Raw genomic sequence first — 17,504 nt, 5'->3', positions numbered from 1 at the left:
GTATAATAAATTATACTGTAATAGGCGTTTTTATTTCTAGAGTTATTGTCTGAGAGAGATAAACAATAAAGTAAATCTCTCTTTTGCGTTTATTGTGTGTGTAGCAGTTCTAAATCTATAAATATACGCAAACGAACACTACCTATTCACAGACCAACAATTCTAGAATAATACAATGTATTTGTACAATAATTTATTTGCAGTTGAAAATAAACTTTGTACAAGGTAATGAAGATAACAGAATATAGTGCAGGAACCCGCAATCCCACAGTCTGGGAAATTTTGATCATGGTAAGAGATCCGCCATAAGTTAAGAACAAATTGTTTTAATCAAAGAAGATAGCCCTCACCTGCACCCATAGCCACAAGAAAACAGTTCGTTAGCACGTGACTGTACGCAGGTGATGCTGGGCATCCCAGTTGTTATCCATGTCACTTTAAAAAAAACACACAGTTCTTAACTTGAATCATGTTTTTATGAAAAAAAGAATCTTGGATTATTGCCAATCCAATAAGTGAAATCCCCATAGAGCAGCTGGAAAAAAAAATTACTTTTTTTTTCCTAACCTTAGTTTTAAGTAGGTTTTACAGGAAGATAATCAAAGCTGAAAAGAACTACAACCTTAATCAGATAAGAGAGAACTACATTCTAGATGCCATCATGGGCCAGATTTCTGTTAAGGACAACTCCTCCTTCGTAATTCGAAGTATAGAAAAAACAAAATTTGGACCAGTTCCTATTCCAAAAAATATATATTTCCTTTTTTATAAAAAATTGAGATATCCCAACAACTGGTAACTTAATTTTCAAACCAAAGCACCAAAAAAAACTGCCTCTGTCATTATGCCATGACTGACATATTTTTGTCCAAGCCGGTTATAAACCAGATATCAAACCATAATCTTCTAGACATCTTCGTCAATAGAGCAAGCCCATACTTCTTCCGAGAAAGAATAGAAGTAAATGTAACCAGCCTACAAAATTCCCGTTGTATATACTGCATGATAGTAGCCAAAGAAAAGTTCAAATACATACGAGAGAGATTACGAAGCGAGTAAAATGATGTAAATTTTATCTTATATGCATTACCCAAGTTCAAACCAGCCCCAGCCAGCAGAGCTCAGTCGATACGCTGAATCAGTGATTAGTAAAAAAACCATTCTTTAAACCTCCCATCTTGTGATGTAATATGGTAAAAACAAACGACAAAGAAAGCTAATTTCCACCATAATAGGGTAAGTGATGCCATTTATCACCTTCAGAGCATCAGCCGATTTGGCAACACATCAAAAACCAACTTTCAGTTAAGTCAAAGTCTCTTTAGACTATTCAAAACATTAGGTACATGTACTAAGGACCGAGTCAGTCTGAGGTCAGCCAAAGTACCCAAAGAAAATTTATATACATACGAGAGAGAATACGCAGCGAGTAACAAGATGTCAAGTTTATCTTCTTTGCATAACCCAAGGCCATACCAGTCATCACTACAAGAAGAAATCTACAAGAAGAAATATGTCGATAAGCTAAATCAGTGAAAACACTCCATTCACTTAACTTCCCACCTTGTGATGTAATATGGTAAAACCAAGCAAGAAACAAAGCTATTAGCCACCATAATAGGGTATGTGATTCCATTAACCGCCTTCAGATCACCAACTAATTTGGCAATACAACAGAAAAAGGTTTCAGTTCAGTCAAAGTCTCTTTAGACTATTAAAAAATTAGGTATCTGTACTAAGGACCGCATTAGTCAGTGGTGGTCAGCCAGTGTAACCAGAGTAATCCAACCTACTAGTGTTATGACTTACCAAGGAATCCAGCAATTACTGCTCACAATTTTTGAGCTATATATATTATTATTTGTGAATTACCGGATTCAAATCCCTGCATAATCACCTTCATAAGTACCTTCTTCCTAAAGATTAGCATTATCACCCAGACAGACCTACTCTACCCTATTAGCCATAATGCCTTCCAATACCCAAGACGGCCATACAGAAATATCTACTAGAGACCTGGCTTTACTTAGCCGCTAGGGCCAGATTTATCATATCCAAAACAACCAGACAATATAACCTGGATAATGTTACCATAATCCGTTTTATTTTACGGAGACCTAAACCTTTAGTCAAAGAGAATCTCATCTTCCAATAGTCCTGAAGCAAACAAATATTACCACTCCCATTCCACCAAATAAACAAAAAGATCAGTTACCGGAACAGGATTTTAGTAAAAAAGTCTAATTACTGGTCATACCAGCCACAACAAGAATAAATCAGTCGATAAGCTAATTTAGTGAAAACACTCTTTTCACAAACTTCCCCCTTGTGATGTAATATGGTAAAATCAGTCGAGAAACAAAGCTATTAGCCACCATAATAGGAAATGTGATGCAATTTACCACCTTCAGATCACCAACTATTTTGGCAATAGAACAGAAAAAAGTTTTCAGTTCAGTCAGGGTCTCTTTAAACTATTAAAAAATTAGGTATCTGTATTAAGGACCGAATCAATTTGTGGTCGGCCAATGTACCCAGAGTAGTCTGACGTATTAGTTTTACGACTTACCAAGGAATCCAACAATTACTGCTCCCAGTTTTGAGTTATATATATGATTATTTGTGAATTACCGGTTCGATTCAAATCCCTGCAGAATCACCTTCAAAAGTACCTTCTTCCTAACAATTAGCATCATCAACAAGACAGACTCATCCTATCTTATTAGCCATACTGCCTTCCAATACTCAATATAGCCATACAGATAGATCTCCTAGAGACCTCGCTTTTCTTAGCCTATAGGGCCAGAATTATTACATCCAAAAACACCAGATAATATAACCTGGATCTTGTTACCATAATCTTTTTTATTTTACGGAAACCGTTACCTTTCGTCAAAGAGAATCAAATCTCTCAATAGTCCTGAAACACACAAATAAAACTACTCCCAATCCACCAAATAAACCAGAACGATCACTTACCGGACCAGGGTTTTTAATTAAAAAACGTCTAATTACTGGTTTTTCAAAGCATTTCAAACCACTTACATCAAAGCATCTCATTATCCATTGACAGTCTTGAGAGTTAGAAGGATATTTTGTTAACCTGTAGATTAGGAGACGAAGACTCAATGACAATTTCCTTCCCATTCTTTTTCAGCATGTTGAGCACTTTAGTAGTAAATAGCCTTTCTACTCACACAGTATAGAATACACACACAGGTGATAACACAGCTCGATGCTAGTGAGTATGAGTACTCACCTTAAGATGCCTTTATATCGGTTGAAGCCTATCAGACGAGGGTACGCCACAGACTTGGACAGGTTTACCATACCCAAGGTCGCGCATAGAGTCAGATTCTTAGGGATTGCCCCCGGCTAAAGATCCGGTTGCTTAGACCCGGTCGCACACCTTCGTTGCTACATAAACCTGCAGGCCAAATCCTTGCACACAGGTGGTAACGTGCAGAAGTGTGCACGATTAATAAATGAAGAGAAGAAAGAAAAGCTACACAGAAATGTGTATACATCAGGGCTAGTTTAAGTAAAAAGCCAGGTCAAGTCACATTGTCCTAATTTACACCTATCACCCGATAAAAAAACCGCTCACACTGTCCAAAAACCCGATGCGTAATCCATCACCTATTTAATATACCTAGCACCGGTTGATTATATACAAACCGTTAGCCATACAACTGAACACTTCACTGAGCTTATGTCATACAGCTACCACTAGGGTAAGGTATGTGAGTTATATTACTTAGAGCTGGCAATATTATATATTATTTCCAATTTTTACTCAAAGTAATAAGGTGGGTCTATAAAAGACAAAAGGCATTTTTTCATAACCAAGTCCAAAGTATTCGTATGGAGTAACATTACCAGAGTTAAAATTTCAGTTTAATTTCTCTTCAGGAGTAACTATCTCATTATGGCTTACAGTCAAGAACTGGTTTTTGCCATAGCTACCGCGCATCTTCATCAATCAGGTGAATCTACCCGGAGAGCAACTTTGCTATGTTATGAACTTCATCTATTCCCCCAATTGGGAACCTTTGTATCCCAAACTAAATGGTGGACCTATCAGGCACGAGTGACTCGTGTGACCCTTTGGGGTCGCGAACGTTTTAGGAACAATATCAGATTGGCGATGGTAATTGAGGCTCTGGGCCTAGGGCCCCAGTATTATTACATAGAACATTCACTGAAGCCAAGTTTTTTTGAGCGGTTATACCTGCTAGCCCAGTTCCTACCACCTCATAAGATTTTTCTGTATCGTAGTTATGGTCATCCACTAGGAGGATATTTTAACAGTACTCCACGCACCCAGGAGTATCGGGTAGTCTTGGCAAATCGTATCTTACCTTTAGCTGAGGCGTCCGGACACCTGTTTTTACTGTGATAGCTGTTTGTGTGATCATGTAATGGGTGGCTTAATCGAGATGTAGATGAAGGAATCCCAACATACTAAACTGCCATGCTTTTTTTTCATTTCAGAAATGAGTCAAGTGAGAGATCTCATGTAATTGTGTGTTTGTGTGTGTGTGTGTGTGTTGCTATTTCTAGACTTATAAAGAACATAACATTTCAAAAGACACTTGGCTTTAGACAAAAGACAATGATTAGCACAAAAACATCTCTGTCTTTGATTCATTTTTGTACATCATAGGTAGAATGAGGTATCATACTAGTGTTTTGCACATAAGATAGTCAAGAAAACTTATTCTGAAGTGAAAGAGGTCAAGTTTGACAGTGATGGACAGCAGCTTAGCCAAAAAAAGATCCTAAGTTAAGATAGAGTCCTCACCTGCATCCAGAAGACAACAAGTTTGTTAACCTTGAATATGTATTACAGGTGTCAACAAATCTATCAGTTGTTATCCATGTCCTACTTAAAAGCCTTTTTAACTTATACCTACCATCCATGTAGTGATAAATATCAACAAATATCCATTCTCAGAATAGTAAGCCACAGATAAAAAGTGACGTGTGTGTGTGTGTGTGTGTGTGTGTGTGTGTGTGTGTGTGTGTGTGTGTGTGTGTGTGTGTGTGTGTGTGTGTGTGTGTGTGTGTGTGTGTGTGTGTGTGTGTGTGAGGTGAATCCATGTGGAAAGAAATAAGGCGCAAAATTAAACATGTAAAAAGTAAAGGCGTGGAAATACACTCTCTTACATTTCCTCTCAATTAGACTGCCTTCTAGAGAGGGTGGACCTCTCCGATATGCACATGACATCTTTGGACACAGGAGATATAGGACAGGGAGTGTATGACAGAGATACACATGCACACACAATTGAGTACATTGAGTTGATCGGCATATGTATCGAATCCGACATTCGGCACTTCCATCATGCGATGAAAGATGCATCAATTTGACATCAGCAAAATCATCTACTTGTGTTCTCCCACATTTGGAGTGATGTCAATTCCTACGACATCTCGACTTCAACGCATTTGGAGCGGTTTTTGGCTCCAATGATGAGCTCTCCGACATTAGGCATCCTCATCCCACATCTCCGGCACATACGTGTCTCACTATGCATTCCAAAACTTGGACGACATTAGCAAAAGAGCATCAAATAACTCTTGGGCACGAGACATCCTGGTAGAGAGGACTCCTCTCGAACAACATCAACTTCAAGCGCATATCTCGGTGACATCTTGGTAGAGAGGGCTTCTCCCGAACAACAATAGCATTGGCTTTTCCACTTAGGCTTTGAGCACATTCAACCAACATTTGAGACATTTTGCACACAAAAGAGTGCTAAAATTTGAACTGTATAATTTAGTTTTCATTTTCAGGCCGTTTTCACATAGTAGGGCAGGGCAATTTACGGAGGGGGATACTTAAGGGCCCCCGAGATAGAATATAATAAACACCTTGCCCCCATTATTTATTCACTAATTCATTGCCCAGTTGGTTGGTTTGATTCTCTCTCTCTCTCTCTCTCTCTCTCTCTCTCTCTCTCTCTCTCTCTCTCTCTCTCTCTCTCTCTCTCTCGTGAATTCTTCCCATTGCTCTATGCTTCTTCATCCTCAACTTTGACATGTATCCAATCCCAAGCCTCGTTGTTCATGGAGGAGATTGTGACACAGTGAAGAGGTAACAGGAAGATGAAAAAATGTTCAGAGAATCGACAGTGGATTTTGTCGGTGTTTTAGAACGCTATGAGAAAATGGTGTTATTGTCTAGTTTGTCTAAAGCATTTTTTAACACAGTTGTTGGAGTGCTTCATATGGATGGTGTTCTGAAACGCATGTGGACCTGCAGCATTTTCTCTAAACATGGGGCCATGGTCTAATGTGGGTTTTGAGATGAGAGCTTAGTAAGCAGCAGTTATGTGTTTTCAGAAGCAGTCTAAAACACTTGGTGATAGGACAAAGTGCTAAAATGCATGGGGTTGATGCAGTGAGCGTTTTGAAACGCTCAATGTTGAGCTTGGCGATGCTCCCCCTCCCTTGCGATGGCATTTTAAAACATTGTGCAGATGGAGAGACTTGGTCCTGGCGACCTCTTCTCAAGGGAGATTAAGAGGCTTGGTTTGGCTCGAGAGTTTGAAGCCAATGGCAAATGAAAGAGCTCAGGATAGAAAAAGGCATAGGCAAGCTTGACAGAGATAGCGGGGATAAAGATTTGACAGAGGAGATCGGCATGGCATAGGTGGTGGCAACCACAGTGGCAACAACGTCAGATTTCTAGTCAAGTGGCGCTTACCGCAACTTGCTTCAAGGAGTGGCTTGTGAGCAGCAAAGAAGGGTAAATGAAGCTCCCTACAAATGATTTGGACCCATGTGTTGGAGTTCAAGTTATTGGTGTTTGAACTTATGGGTTAGAGTTCAAGGCACATGTATCTGGGAAGGAGCCAACACAACGTATACATAACACTATGGATGTGTGCATCAATCCGTTGTTGTGGGCCAGACTATGGATGTGTTTCAAAGTTCACTGTCTAGGAAAGTTTAGACGTGATGTGTTCACAACTCATGAATGGGGATTCTTGGATGCAATTTCATCTACATTTCAATTTTCTACGAGGCAAATGGTGCTCAAGATGGAATTCTTCTAAGGTAAATAGTTGGGGTAGCATAATTGAGGTGTATTCAATAGTTCAAGGCCTTCTGCTCAGGTCTCCATGGTAGCTTCTTCATCGACTTGGTCATCCTACATATGTCCACTATGAGCTGCAAAGAGGGTGTTAAAGTTATACCATCTCAAGTGAATAGCCTAATGTGATCCCAGTATGTATTTTGGCTTTAGGTATTTATTTTACTTATTTGTCAAAGTCTTAAGTAGGGCAATTTATCAAGGGGGGTACTTAAGGGCCCCAAGGCTAGGCTAGTATACAAGAAGCACCTTGCCCCCATTGTATAATCACTAATTCATTGCCCAATTGGTTGGTTCAACCAATTGAGCAATGAATCTATTAAGGGGGCTACTTAAGGGCCCCAAGGCTAGGCTAGTATATAAGAAGCACCTTGCCCCCATTGTATAATCACTAATTCATTGCCCAATTGGTTGGTTCAACCTCTCTCTCTCTATATATATATATATATCTATATATATATATATATATATATATATATATATATATGCGCCATGAATGCCACTCTTGCATCCACCTTGATCCTACAAGTGGTATCATAGCATTGGTTGGCGCTCTCCATCAACAACTCCCTCCTAGTTGTCGTTAGTGGTAATCTTCCCATTAGCTCGTTATCAATCTGACTCCCATTATCATTGACCCCTTTTGCATTTTGCATTTTGCATTGGTTTGCTTTATTATTTAGTGTGATTATTGGGTGTGTGTCCATCTATTTGTAGACCGGGGAGTAGGGAGTGTGTGCTTGAGAGAGAAAGAGCGCCATCGAGACAACTTGTCATGGTCACAATAGCAGAGGAAAGCCGCTAAAGCTCCATAGAAACTACTCATTAGCCCACAGTAGCATCAAAACAACCAGCAAAGCAAAGCGTGGTGCCGAGAAGTTCTATCTAAGGGCCAACATAGTAGCGTCAACAACCTTGCACTTGCTCAATCGGATAAAGCTGTCATGCCAGCATTCAAGCAGCTCGGCCTCGCCATCAATTCTATCTAGCACCAGGTAACGCCACCTCCATCAAGAGCCAGTGCTGGTCTTCATCAGCGCACCTCTGCCTAAGCGCCAGCAATCGCCTAAGTGGTGTCATCCTCGGCCACCACAGCAGAGCTCGACTCTCGCCTCGCCTAGCTACCCATCAGTCCCAGAGCCACCCACATCGACCTATGGGCATCACATGTAGCAAGCAGCCTCAAATTATATTCTTTCACAAACACGTGCTCCAAAAAAAGTTGGCCATCTATAATATATATTGTTTTCTTTTTTGAAAATTGTGGCAAAAAATTTAACCTTTTTTCTTAAAAGCCCATTCATACACAAATTTTATGAAAGCTTTATACACAACGAGAACCACTTTTTCCATGTATTTTTTTCATCTATCACCAAGGATATGTGCGATTGTGAGGAGCTTAGACACTGATCACAAAACCATTTCCAAGAGCAAAGACCGCTCCAAAGCACTACGAGATGGGAATTGGAAATTTCAGATTCAAGGGGAGGAAACTTGAGCATGTTTTCAGTTTTTTGCATTTTTGGCATTGCATTTGCATTCAATAATATTACTAAGGTGATCCTCATCGAGGGAGGAAAAGAGGCACCATGCAACAAAAACAGATAAAGAAAGAGAAGGAAGAGCAAAGGTCAAAGCAGCAGAAATTTATCGATGATCATGACAATGGCAAAATCATTTTGCCTTCACCTCTTGCAATTGATACATGTTGGAGACAGCTTTGAGGGGAGGGCTCAATTTGGTCTCGGAATTGTAGACATTGGTTTGAGGGGAGGTAATTATCATTTTATCTGTTGGATTAGAGACTTGAAGTGGTCTCCTGGATTGGATATATTCTATAGCTCCTGGATTGGATTGTCTCCTGGATTGGAGATATTTGTTAGCTCCTTGATTGGACTGTGTCTCCTAGATTGGGGACATCTTATTATTGTGCTCCTGGCTTGGAGTGTTACAAGTTGTATTGTGCTATCTATCATAGCCCAAACCGCACAGGGAGGGTTGTTGGGATTTGTGGGCTTTGGACCATGCTTATGCTTCTTTGAGTGAATCTTCTCTAGTCGACTAGGATGCCTACATGGCATTGGGCATGTATATCCCATGTGGTAGCATGTGGCCACTTTCCACCTGGGAGTGTTGACACATTGGATGATGTATTATCTTATGAAGTCACCCATGAAGTCATTTGTTGTATGCCTATGTAAGTGGCATTGTACACACTCATTGTAAGGTTCAACTTCTAGCATAATCTAGTTATCATTTTGAGTTCATTCAATCTCTCTCTCTCTCTCTACATATACACACACACACGCCATAAATGCCTCTCTTACACCCGCCTTGATCCTACAACCGAAACCGTCACATAGCATGATGGTGAGCAATAGTAAGAGAGAGGGAAAGAGTGGCGACATTTCCATTTGGAGATTTCAAGCTTTCCATGCTCGTAAATAGCTGAAGGGTCAAATAGTTGGTTAGCCTATACATGTGGCTCTAACCATCTCATTTTTCAGTTTGTAAATGGGAAGACTTAATCTTTGCTCCTATATTGATAGTTTTGACTTCTAGCCCAATGTGGGTGCCTTTAAAACAGCATTCTTCCACTCCATCATGTCATACATAGAGTCTTAAACCACAAACGCTGCATTCTCATTTCAAGAAAGCGTTGAACCTTTCCAAGGTTGTTTGAGATGGACCAAGCGTGCTCCTTTGCAACTGTTCTCACAAACTCTCTCCTCTTTGGTTCAAGAAAAAATGTGTCAATTGCAACTCTTTACATGAAAGAATATGGATTTCTTACAATATTCATAGGTTACACATCAATGGAGTAAATGTTTACCCTCTTAAGAATATATTGGTTTATCCTCATTATGGTACAATTCAAGCTCCTCTTCAATGCTTCCCATAACTCATGTAGGCTCAATTCTCTTTGGCCATAAATGGGAAGACTTTGCCTATGCTCGTGTAATGATAGCATTTACCACTGGTCAAATGTGGATGTCTCACTAATTCTTTTGCGTAGTACATCAACACATTACATTTTAAACCTTTTTAACAAGAACACTTCAACAGTTTCAAAAATGACAAACATAGCTTTGGCAAGGAGGCTCAAGCCGCTTGAAGCGATTGCATCCTTCTTCCAATCTGTCATGTCATACACATAGTCCTACACTACATACCTACTCAATCTGATGCCGCCCTACTGTAATTGGCATAGGATGCTCACAAAGACAATCTAACTCTCTCGAGGCTGAATTCTCTATGTTGATGTATTCCTTGAAAGTTAATTTTATTTCTTTTATATCTTGCCTTCTTTCCCTTTGTGCTAGAGGAATCATTCACTACGACCAACAAATCTTTACATTGATAACTTGTAAAAGCTCCTTCATTACCATCCAATTTTCCATGCGTTCATTTGCATGGAATGCACATTAGCCTATGCGGCCGGACACAACTTCCGTCCTTTACAATTCTTGGAGAGACAACTCAAACTCTCCACCATGTTGTTGCATGGCATTTTTGTGTCTCATGCACTATCTGGTCGATAGTTTGTCATTTTCTATGTCTCCATGAAAAGTTTTAACTAATCTCATTGTTTTTGTCATAGCTTGTCATAACATCGTATTCAACCTCGGGCACCGATGAAATACCGTATCACCTAACAAGTCAATAGTCTACTTTCATTTGTGCATTTTGATCACTTGCTACAAATTATTGTAAGTAAATGTCTTCTTCGATAGTGAATATTTGACGTCAAGATATATGTGTTTTGGTAAGACAAATATTTTTGCACCAATTAGGTCTTCCCCAATCTCGGAAAAATGAAAAACCTTTCAAAACATCTCAAGTGCATAAGTGAAGGGTGAGATTAGGAAATGAAAAGACAATTGAAAGTGAAAAGTCAAAGAGTTTTTGTGTTCATATAAGAGAGATGGTCTAATGCACAATGTTTTCTTTTGCTAATTTTTCCCTTTAGCGTTTTCTTAGTGTCATTGCACTACATAAGTACATAAGTAAGTAGAGAGCATGTTTTTTTTTTTTTAAGCCATTAGGAATACCTTATAATTTCCACCTAAATTTAAAAAAAAGCCCCACCAAGCATGACTAACTATATCAGTAAGAAACGTGTTCAAAACATTAGTTACGAGGGGAGTCGGGAGGAAAACATCAAGATTGAACACTGGCACATTCCCTTCATAGTACATACTCTGTGAAACCTGTCTTCTCCTGGCCGTTCGCCAAAGCTTCTTGTTGGCCTTGAAAGTTGAGAGCATGTCAAGGGCAAGTCATGGCGCAGCTACATTCACCTTTGCCCGAGGTGCCACCTCGTCACCATCAACCCCAGGCTTGCTTCCTTGTACCTTTAAGCTTAGCAACACCTCCTCCCACCGTTTGGCAGGTCCCTGACATGACGAAGAACACACAAAGGCATCAAATCCTCCACAGCCATGTATCATGTGTCTCAAATGAGAATGCGAATGAGAGTTGTTACCTTCCAGGACAAATCTTGCGCCATGCAGGCCTCTACCATCTTTTTATAGCTTGGAGTTCCATAGGTCTTAACAGCTCTTCGGACAGTCGTGATGAGCGATTGCACATCGGTTGGATCCACCTCCTCACACTGCATGAAGAAAATCCAGCACACATCAATTCTCATTTTCACAGGAAGAAAGAAAGTTTGATTTGATTAGCTCACTTTCACGTTGAAGGGTTTTCCTGTGAGGAAGCCAGTCACTCCCTCCTTCACAGTGTCCACCAAACCGCCGGTTGACGTCACTACTGGAATCTGGCACAGGCAGAGATGACCAACCATAATCAAACTTACGTAAGTGTAAACTACCTTCCTCTAAAACCACAAACGCAGTTTTCAATTTCATTTCCGTCCATTCACTCGAGCTCACTGTGTGCACACCCAGACACAATAAAAAGACGATAGAGAGTACCGTGCCATAGCGCATGGCATAAAGTTGATTCAGTCCACAAGGCTCAAATCTGCTGGGTACAAGCATAAAATCTGATGCGGCTATGATCAAGTGTGCTAGTGGCACATTGAACTTAACTACTCCCCTAGCCTTGTCGGGGTATTTTTCTTCCAATTCTTCAAGTTGTTTCTCCAATGCCTTTTTGCCAGTGCCCTGATACAAGTGCCAGTGAGCATTACCCGAGGTTGGCAATGGCTAGCATGTGGTGGAAACCACATGATCCGTTTTGCAATATGCAGTAAATACTTACCAGAACAATCACTTGCACATTATCTTTGAGAATTTCTGGAAGCGCTGCTGCAAGAATATCGGAACCCTTCTGTTCCTCCAACCTCCCAATAAACCCGAGAATTGGGATGCTAGGATCTACTGGCAACCCTACCTCCGCTTGTAGTGCTTCTTTCAGAGCAGGCTTTGCTTCGAACACCTGCCCACGGACAAAATATCACAATCAAAGAACCAAACAAAAAATTATTAGATAACAAAGCTAAGGGCATTGAGAGGCACGATCAAAGAACCAAACAAAAAAATTTAGATAACAAAGCTCGCGGCATCGAGAGGCCTTCCTTTCCTACCAGCTATTCATGATGGCACAAATTGAAAAGCGAGGAGATTGAGAACTAGAGTTGGAAGTGACTTGCCGTGCAAGTGAAGAGACAAATCAACAACATAGGGAACTTCAAAAACTTTGCACGATTAACAGTGAATCTTAGAAAAAGATAGGAAAACCAGTAAATTTTCTGTTGTCACCGTACTAACAGGATCAAGAAAAGAGAAAGGGTTCTTCACTATCAATTGCTTTAGCATCATGTTAACTTGAAGGCTTGAATGCAATGAACTTGAGGATCAAGCATAAGAGCACTTCCGAGATTTACCGTTGCTGAATCATAATTCACTTCCAAGTACTTGTCAGTGGAAGGATCCCACTCAATCACATCCATCCCATTCACAATGCCCTCCAAGCCAGTTTTCTTGCCAATCGTGTGTAGCTCCACACCCCTGTCTGGCCCTGAAAGAATCTCCAATGCATAATTTGGACTGACGGTGATTACTATGTCTGATTCCAGCATTCCAGCCTTCATCCAGTTTATTTTCCAGCCTTTAACAGGGGATGAGTATCTGTAATTAAACAGAGCACCAATATATAAAGCTCCAAAATACTAGAGGAGGGGCGATGATGAAGTAAGGCTCCTGACCCATCAAAGAAATCTAATGAGCTCCTCATAGAATCGGGAAGGTTCAAGAGTGAGAAATCTGGAGGTGCAAACCGGCCTTGATAAGCTATGTTGTGTATGCAGAATGCCACCTATATCAATGATGTTGAAGCTTAGTACAAGGGCAGCATTTTAAAACTTGCCTAGAAAAGCTACACGGTCCCAACACACAGCCTGAAAACTTTATGTTTTTCATTTGGAGAATGAAAACTTTATGGTGACAGCGAAAAAGGTGGGAAAATATTGGTAGACCTTGGCATTTTTGAAGAGCCCTCTAGATTGATAGTTTGCCTTCAGGTAGCAAGCAAGTAAGGCAGAATGCCAATCATTTGCTACAAAGATAACATCCTCCCCTGCTAGTGCCAAACTCGAGATGAAATCCCCACAGAAACCAGAGTGAATAAAAACTAAATAGTATCAGCTGTTTACAAAGAGACTTACCATAGGGGCCACTGACAAATTTACTGTTGCTTAAATTCAAAATAAGGGCTGCCTCAATTGCTGCCTACAACCGCACGAATAATTTATAACTCAGAAAACCAACTTCAGTGCCCTCTTATATCATTGTGATCAACAGTTGCTACAGCTGTCAATTTCTTCTCATCACCTGTACAAAGAGACTGAACCTTAGCTGATTGTCATTATAATCTTTCCCAGCCGAAGGCCCATACAATTTGCTACCCGCCTTGCCCCACACCTGTCAAAACAAACAACATGATTCCCTTAGCATTAGAAGCACGAGCTGAGGAAGATATAATAATCTCAAGACTTACAAGTGTACGCTACTTCTGATTACAAACACAGTTATCTTCTGGCTGAAGCACAAGCTGACAAAGATTTGACATTCTGAAGACTTACAAGGCGTATGGTTACAAACAAGGTCATCTTCTGGCTTGACAGCTGCTCTTACAGTACAAACACCTAATTTATTGTGCATCACAAGGAACACGCAGATGAGTCTAGTTTAGTCACACATGCCATGTTTCTGCAAAAGGCAAATACCCAATGCCAGAACACATGCTAAGCCATATTCCACTAACAGGTAATAAACATCGCAGTGTTAAGAAAGAGACTAATATGTTACATGCCATGGTACAACATGCCATCATGCCACCAACCATACAGATCTCCAAATGTGACGCAACTGCATCACTGTAACATATGAAGCTGCCCCCTAAACTACAAGTATATCAAATGGACTACCAAGTAAACAAACCACAATGTACGCTACATCGTGCACACAAGGCATGCTGTATATATGGCATTTGTCTTGCCGAGACTTTTGAACTTTCTCATTTGGGATCGAAATCAATTCGTCACTCTTACCTTGGCCAGAAAGAGGGGATGGTCCACAAAAACCCGGTCTACACCTCGCTTGTGTGTGTGAAAAAACCTTACTAGTTCCACCTTGTCTCCAACCAACAGCTGCACATAAACCACGCAAGAAATTGGCATAAACTAGGTGATCTAGCATTCAAGAACTTGAGAAGGATCTCTCACCTCACAGGTGACATTTGTATCCCAGGCATCTTTGTACTGATCATGCCGTGGTGAAAAAGTCATTACTCGATGACCCCGGGCCTACATGATCGGATTAGCAGAAATCTCTCTCTCTCTCTCTCTCTCTCTCTCTCTCTCTCTCTCTCTCTCTCTCTCTCTGTGTGACTTACCACAAGGGCAGGGGCTAGCCCACCGACAACATCTCCAAGGCCACCTGTCTTGCTCCATGGTGCTGCTTCAAATGAGACGATGATAATAGTGGAGCCTGTAGTGGAGCACACAACAGTAAGTGGCATACTTACCCGCCTATGTCTTCCGCCTCGGTATGATGCCACTGCTTTCCGCACACAGTGATGTAGATTAGTCTCGAAGGTGGAGATACGTAGACCATTGTACTGCAAAGCAGCAGGAAAACGCTTCGGAGATGAGGGATTAGGCATCGAGCGAGCAGTTAACGAAGAGGAAGCTGAGCTCGAAGACAGCGTAGCGAAGTGAGCGGAGGCCGCCATTGCCATTTTTGAGGGGCTGCCTCGAAGCAGGGAGGGCGGGTCTGCAAGGCTCCAAATGCAGAGACTATGTGTGACTGTGGAGTGAGGCTGTGCACAGACGCGCCCTCCAGAGTGATACCTGACGCGCAGAGTGAGACTTGAAAGTTAAAACTCATTCTGTTCGATTATTATTATAACGTTAAAAGTCGTGTACCTGTAACCTGAGTCCTGACCGCATATTCCAGCATCTCTTGTTTCCGCCGATCGTCGAGAATTATATATTCAGATATCTTTTCTAGGCTAGGCCTGGGCCCTGCACAAAAGGAGGCACTCGCTGTAGCCTGTTACTATACTAACTGGTGGGCGGGCCACCTTCGGACCATGCCATCTGAGATCCACAAACAGAAATGGCCCACAAGTCACAACCATTGCACCATACTCACATTAGGCACGAAGGCTTGGGCGGTGCTCACACGAGGCTTAGTTTTTCGTAATCTAAGCCGACAGCCATCAGGTTTTCACCAGCTTAGCGTTGTGACTATGCCTTTTAAGGCTTAGTTTGAAAACTACGCCAGTTTACCCCCGCCCCCCCCCCCCCAATTCTCTCTCTCTCTCTCTCTCTCCTATCTGCACTTTACTCTTTCTCTCACTACCTGTTGCTCCCCGTCCCTCTCTAAACTGTCGTACTTGCCTCATGTCAGATATGTCAAGGTTTACAAATAATTAAGCCTCGCGTGAGCATGCTCTTGCTAAATTAAGGGGAGGATGAGATTTATGGAAGTAAGATTAAATGAGTGTCTGCAATCCCATGGAATTTTTATTGTGTTTTAATCTAAAATTATATTATCCATTATACATAATCCATTATATATACATAATAGCAAATGGTTTATATATTAGGAAAGACCCCCTTAATTTGAGGTGCAAGGTGCACATTGAAAATTATTATTTGAAAAACAAAATAAAATAAAAACATAAATTCTATTATTCTTTATACATAGATGGTAAAAAGTGCACATTATTATTTGAAAATAAAACAAAATAAAAATAAAATAAAATAAAAAGATACGTCGAAAAACTAAAACAAAAGAACATTTTAATGCCTTCACTAAAATAAAAATAATAATAAACTTAAAAGATATTTAAAATTTTAATAAAATGAATCCTTGTTAAGTTCTTAAATGAAAAGCCTCTTTACAAATCAAAATATTTAAAAATTATTGATCAATACTTCACATCATAGATCAACTCCTATGAATACACTCTTTATTATTTTGTTCTCTATTTGGGAGATAGCTTTGGGAAATAGCATTTGAAAGGACGCGAGAGAAGGACTTTTAACCTGTTCTAAGGGACACATGTCAAACAACTAGAATTGGACTACCTTCACCCATATGGATACCAAGGCCTTTAGCAAGTCAAAAAGAAACTAGTAGAAGGCGTGGGTGAAACAAGGTGAGGCCTCATGAAAGAAGAAGCACATAATTCTTAACAACCTAGGCACCCCAAGATGACCTCGAAGATCTATCCGATAAGCCTTGACCTCAAACCTATAATTCAAGAAGAAGCTCGTAGGATACCCAATCTACCATGCTCGGGTGATATGAATATTATTCAAGTTTCCTCTACACACGTGCACACAAAAGAGAAGTTGTAACAGCATAGGAATATTCTCAAGAGACCTCAAAGATCTATCCGTCTTGAACTCAAGACCTATTCTTCAAGAGGGAACTAGGATATCCAATCTACCACAATTGGGTGATAGAAAGGTTTTTCGAGAGAAAGCACTTTCAATCACCAATACAAAGGCAAACAAAGACAAAGAATATTCCATAGGAGCACATTTGCTAACACATGGATCTCATAACTTGTTTTCATGAGTAAGACTCCTGTCGCCTCCGACGATAATGATGCCTATGACAGCATGAAAAGCTCAAAGTTGAATAGGAAGATAATCGAGAACGTTTAAATTGTGCTTTGTAAATACACCATACTTAATGTAGTGCCACATTGCCTTCCTCTTTCAAGATGCAAGAATAGGAAGATCATCAAGAACGTTTAAATTGTGCTTTGTAACTACATCATACTTAATGTAATGCCACATGCCTTCATCTTACAAGATGCAAGAATATATGATTTCCTCATGAAGAGGCCCTTGATTTTATTCTCTATAAACATCCAAAAGAATATATGATTTCCTCATGAAGAGGCCCTTGCTTTTATT

The 17,504-nt window shown here is 40.4% G+C and overlaps 1 protein-coding gene across 3 annotated transcripts; it reads right to left on the bottom strand.

Annotated features, from left to right (window-relative positions):
- Nucleotides 1-160: 160 nt before the first annotated feature.
- On the bottom strand, nt 161-15,439 carry GBSS1 (UDP-Glycosyltransferase superfamily protein). Of its 3 annotated transcripts, none has more exons than XR_015185494.1 (14): nt 14,963-15,439; nt 14,793-14,873; nt 14,619-14,717; nt 13,900-13,989; nt 13,734-13,797; nt 13,545-13,645; nt 13,275-13,384; nt 12,954-13,197; nt 12,329-12,505; nt 12,040-12,231; nt 11,793-11,882; nt 11,589-11,717; nt 11,304-11,499; nt 161-350 (listed from the first exon to the last, which is right to left on the bottom strand). XR_015185494.1 is itself a non-coding variant. In XM_086491845.1 (13 exons), the coding sequence occupies exons 1-13, from the start codon at nt 15,305-15,307 to the stop codon at nt 11,383-11,385; spliced, it is 1,839 nt and encodes a 612-aa protein (XP_086347971.1). In that variant the 5' UTR covers nt 15,308-15,438; the 3' UTR covers nt 11,210-11,382. The 3 variants fall into 3 exon arrangements, 1 of the variants encoding a protein (XP_086347971.1); XR_015185493.1 differs by lacking the exon at nt 161-350 and adding an exon at nt 4,620-4,804; XM_086491845.1 differs by lacking the exon at nt 161-350 and having other exon boundaries at nt 11,210-11,499; nt 14,963-15,438.
- Nucleotides 15,440-17,504: the final 2,065 nt, after the last annotated feature.

Source organism: Adiantum capillus-veneris, chromosome 20 (assembly GCF_014529385.1).
Source record: "Adiantum capillus-veneris isolate H3 chromosome 20, ASM1452938v2, whole genome shotgun sequence".
NCBI lineage: Eukaryota > Viridiplantae > Streptophyta > Polypodiopsida > Polypodiales > Pteridaceae > Adiantum > Adiantum capillus-veneris.
Note: the sequence above shows the minus strand (reverse complement) of the source record. Positions and strands in the feature narration are given on the sequence as shown.

Bases quoted from the DNA above. Each gene is read 5' to 3' on its own strand.
- GBSS1 (XM_086491845.1), bottom strand. From the start codon at position 15,307: ATGGCAATGGCGGCCTCCGCTCACTTCGCTACGCTGTCTTCGAGCTCA. The intron at 14,874-14,962 runs GTAAGTCACACA...CCGATCATGTAG, and splicing joins GGCTAGCCCCTGCCCTTGTG to GCCCGGGGTCATCGAGTAAT. The intron at 14,718-14,792 runs GTGAGAGATCCT...GTTTATGTGCAG, and splicing joins ATACAAATGTCACCTGTGAG to CTGTTGGTTGGAGACAAGGT.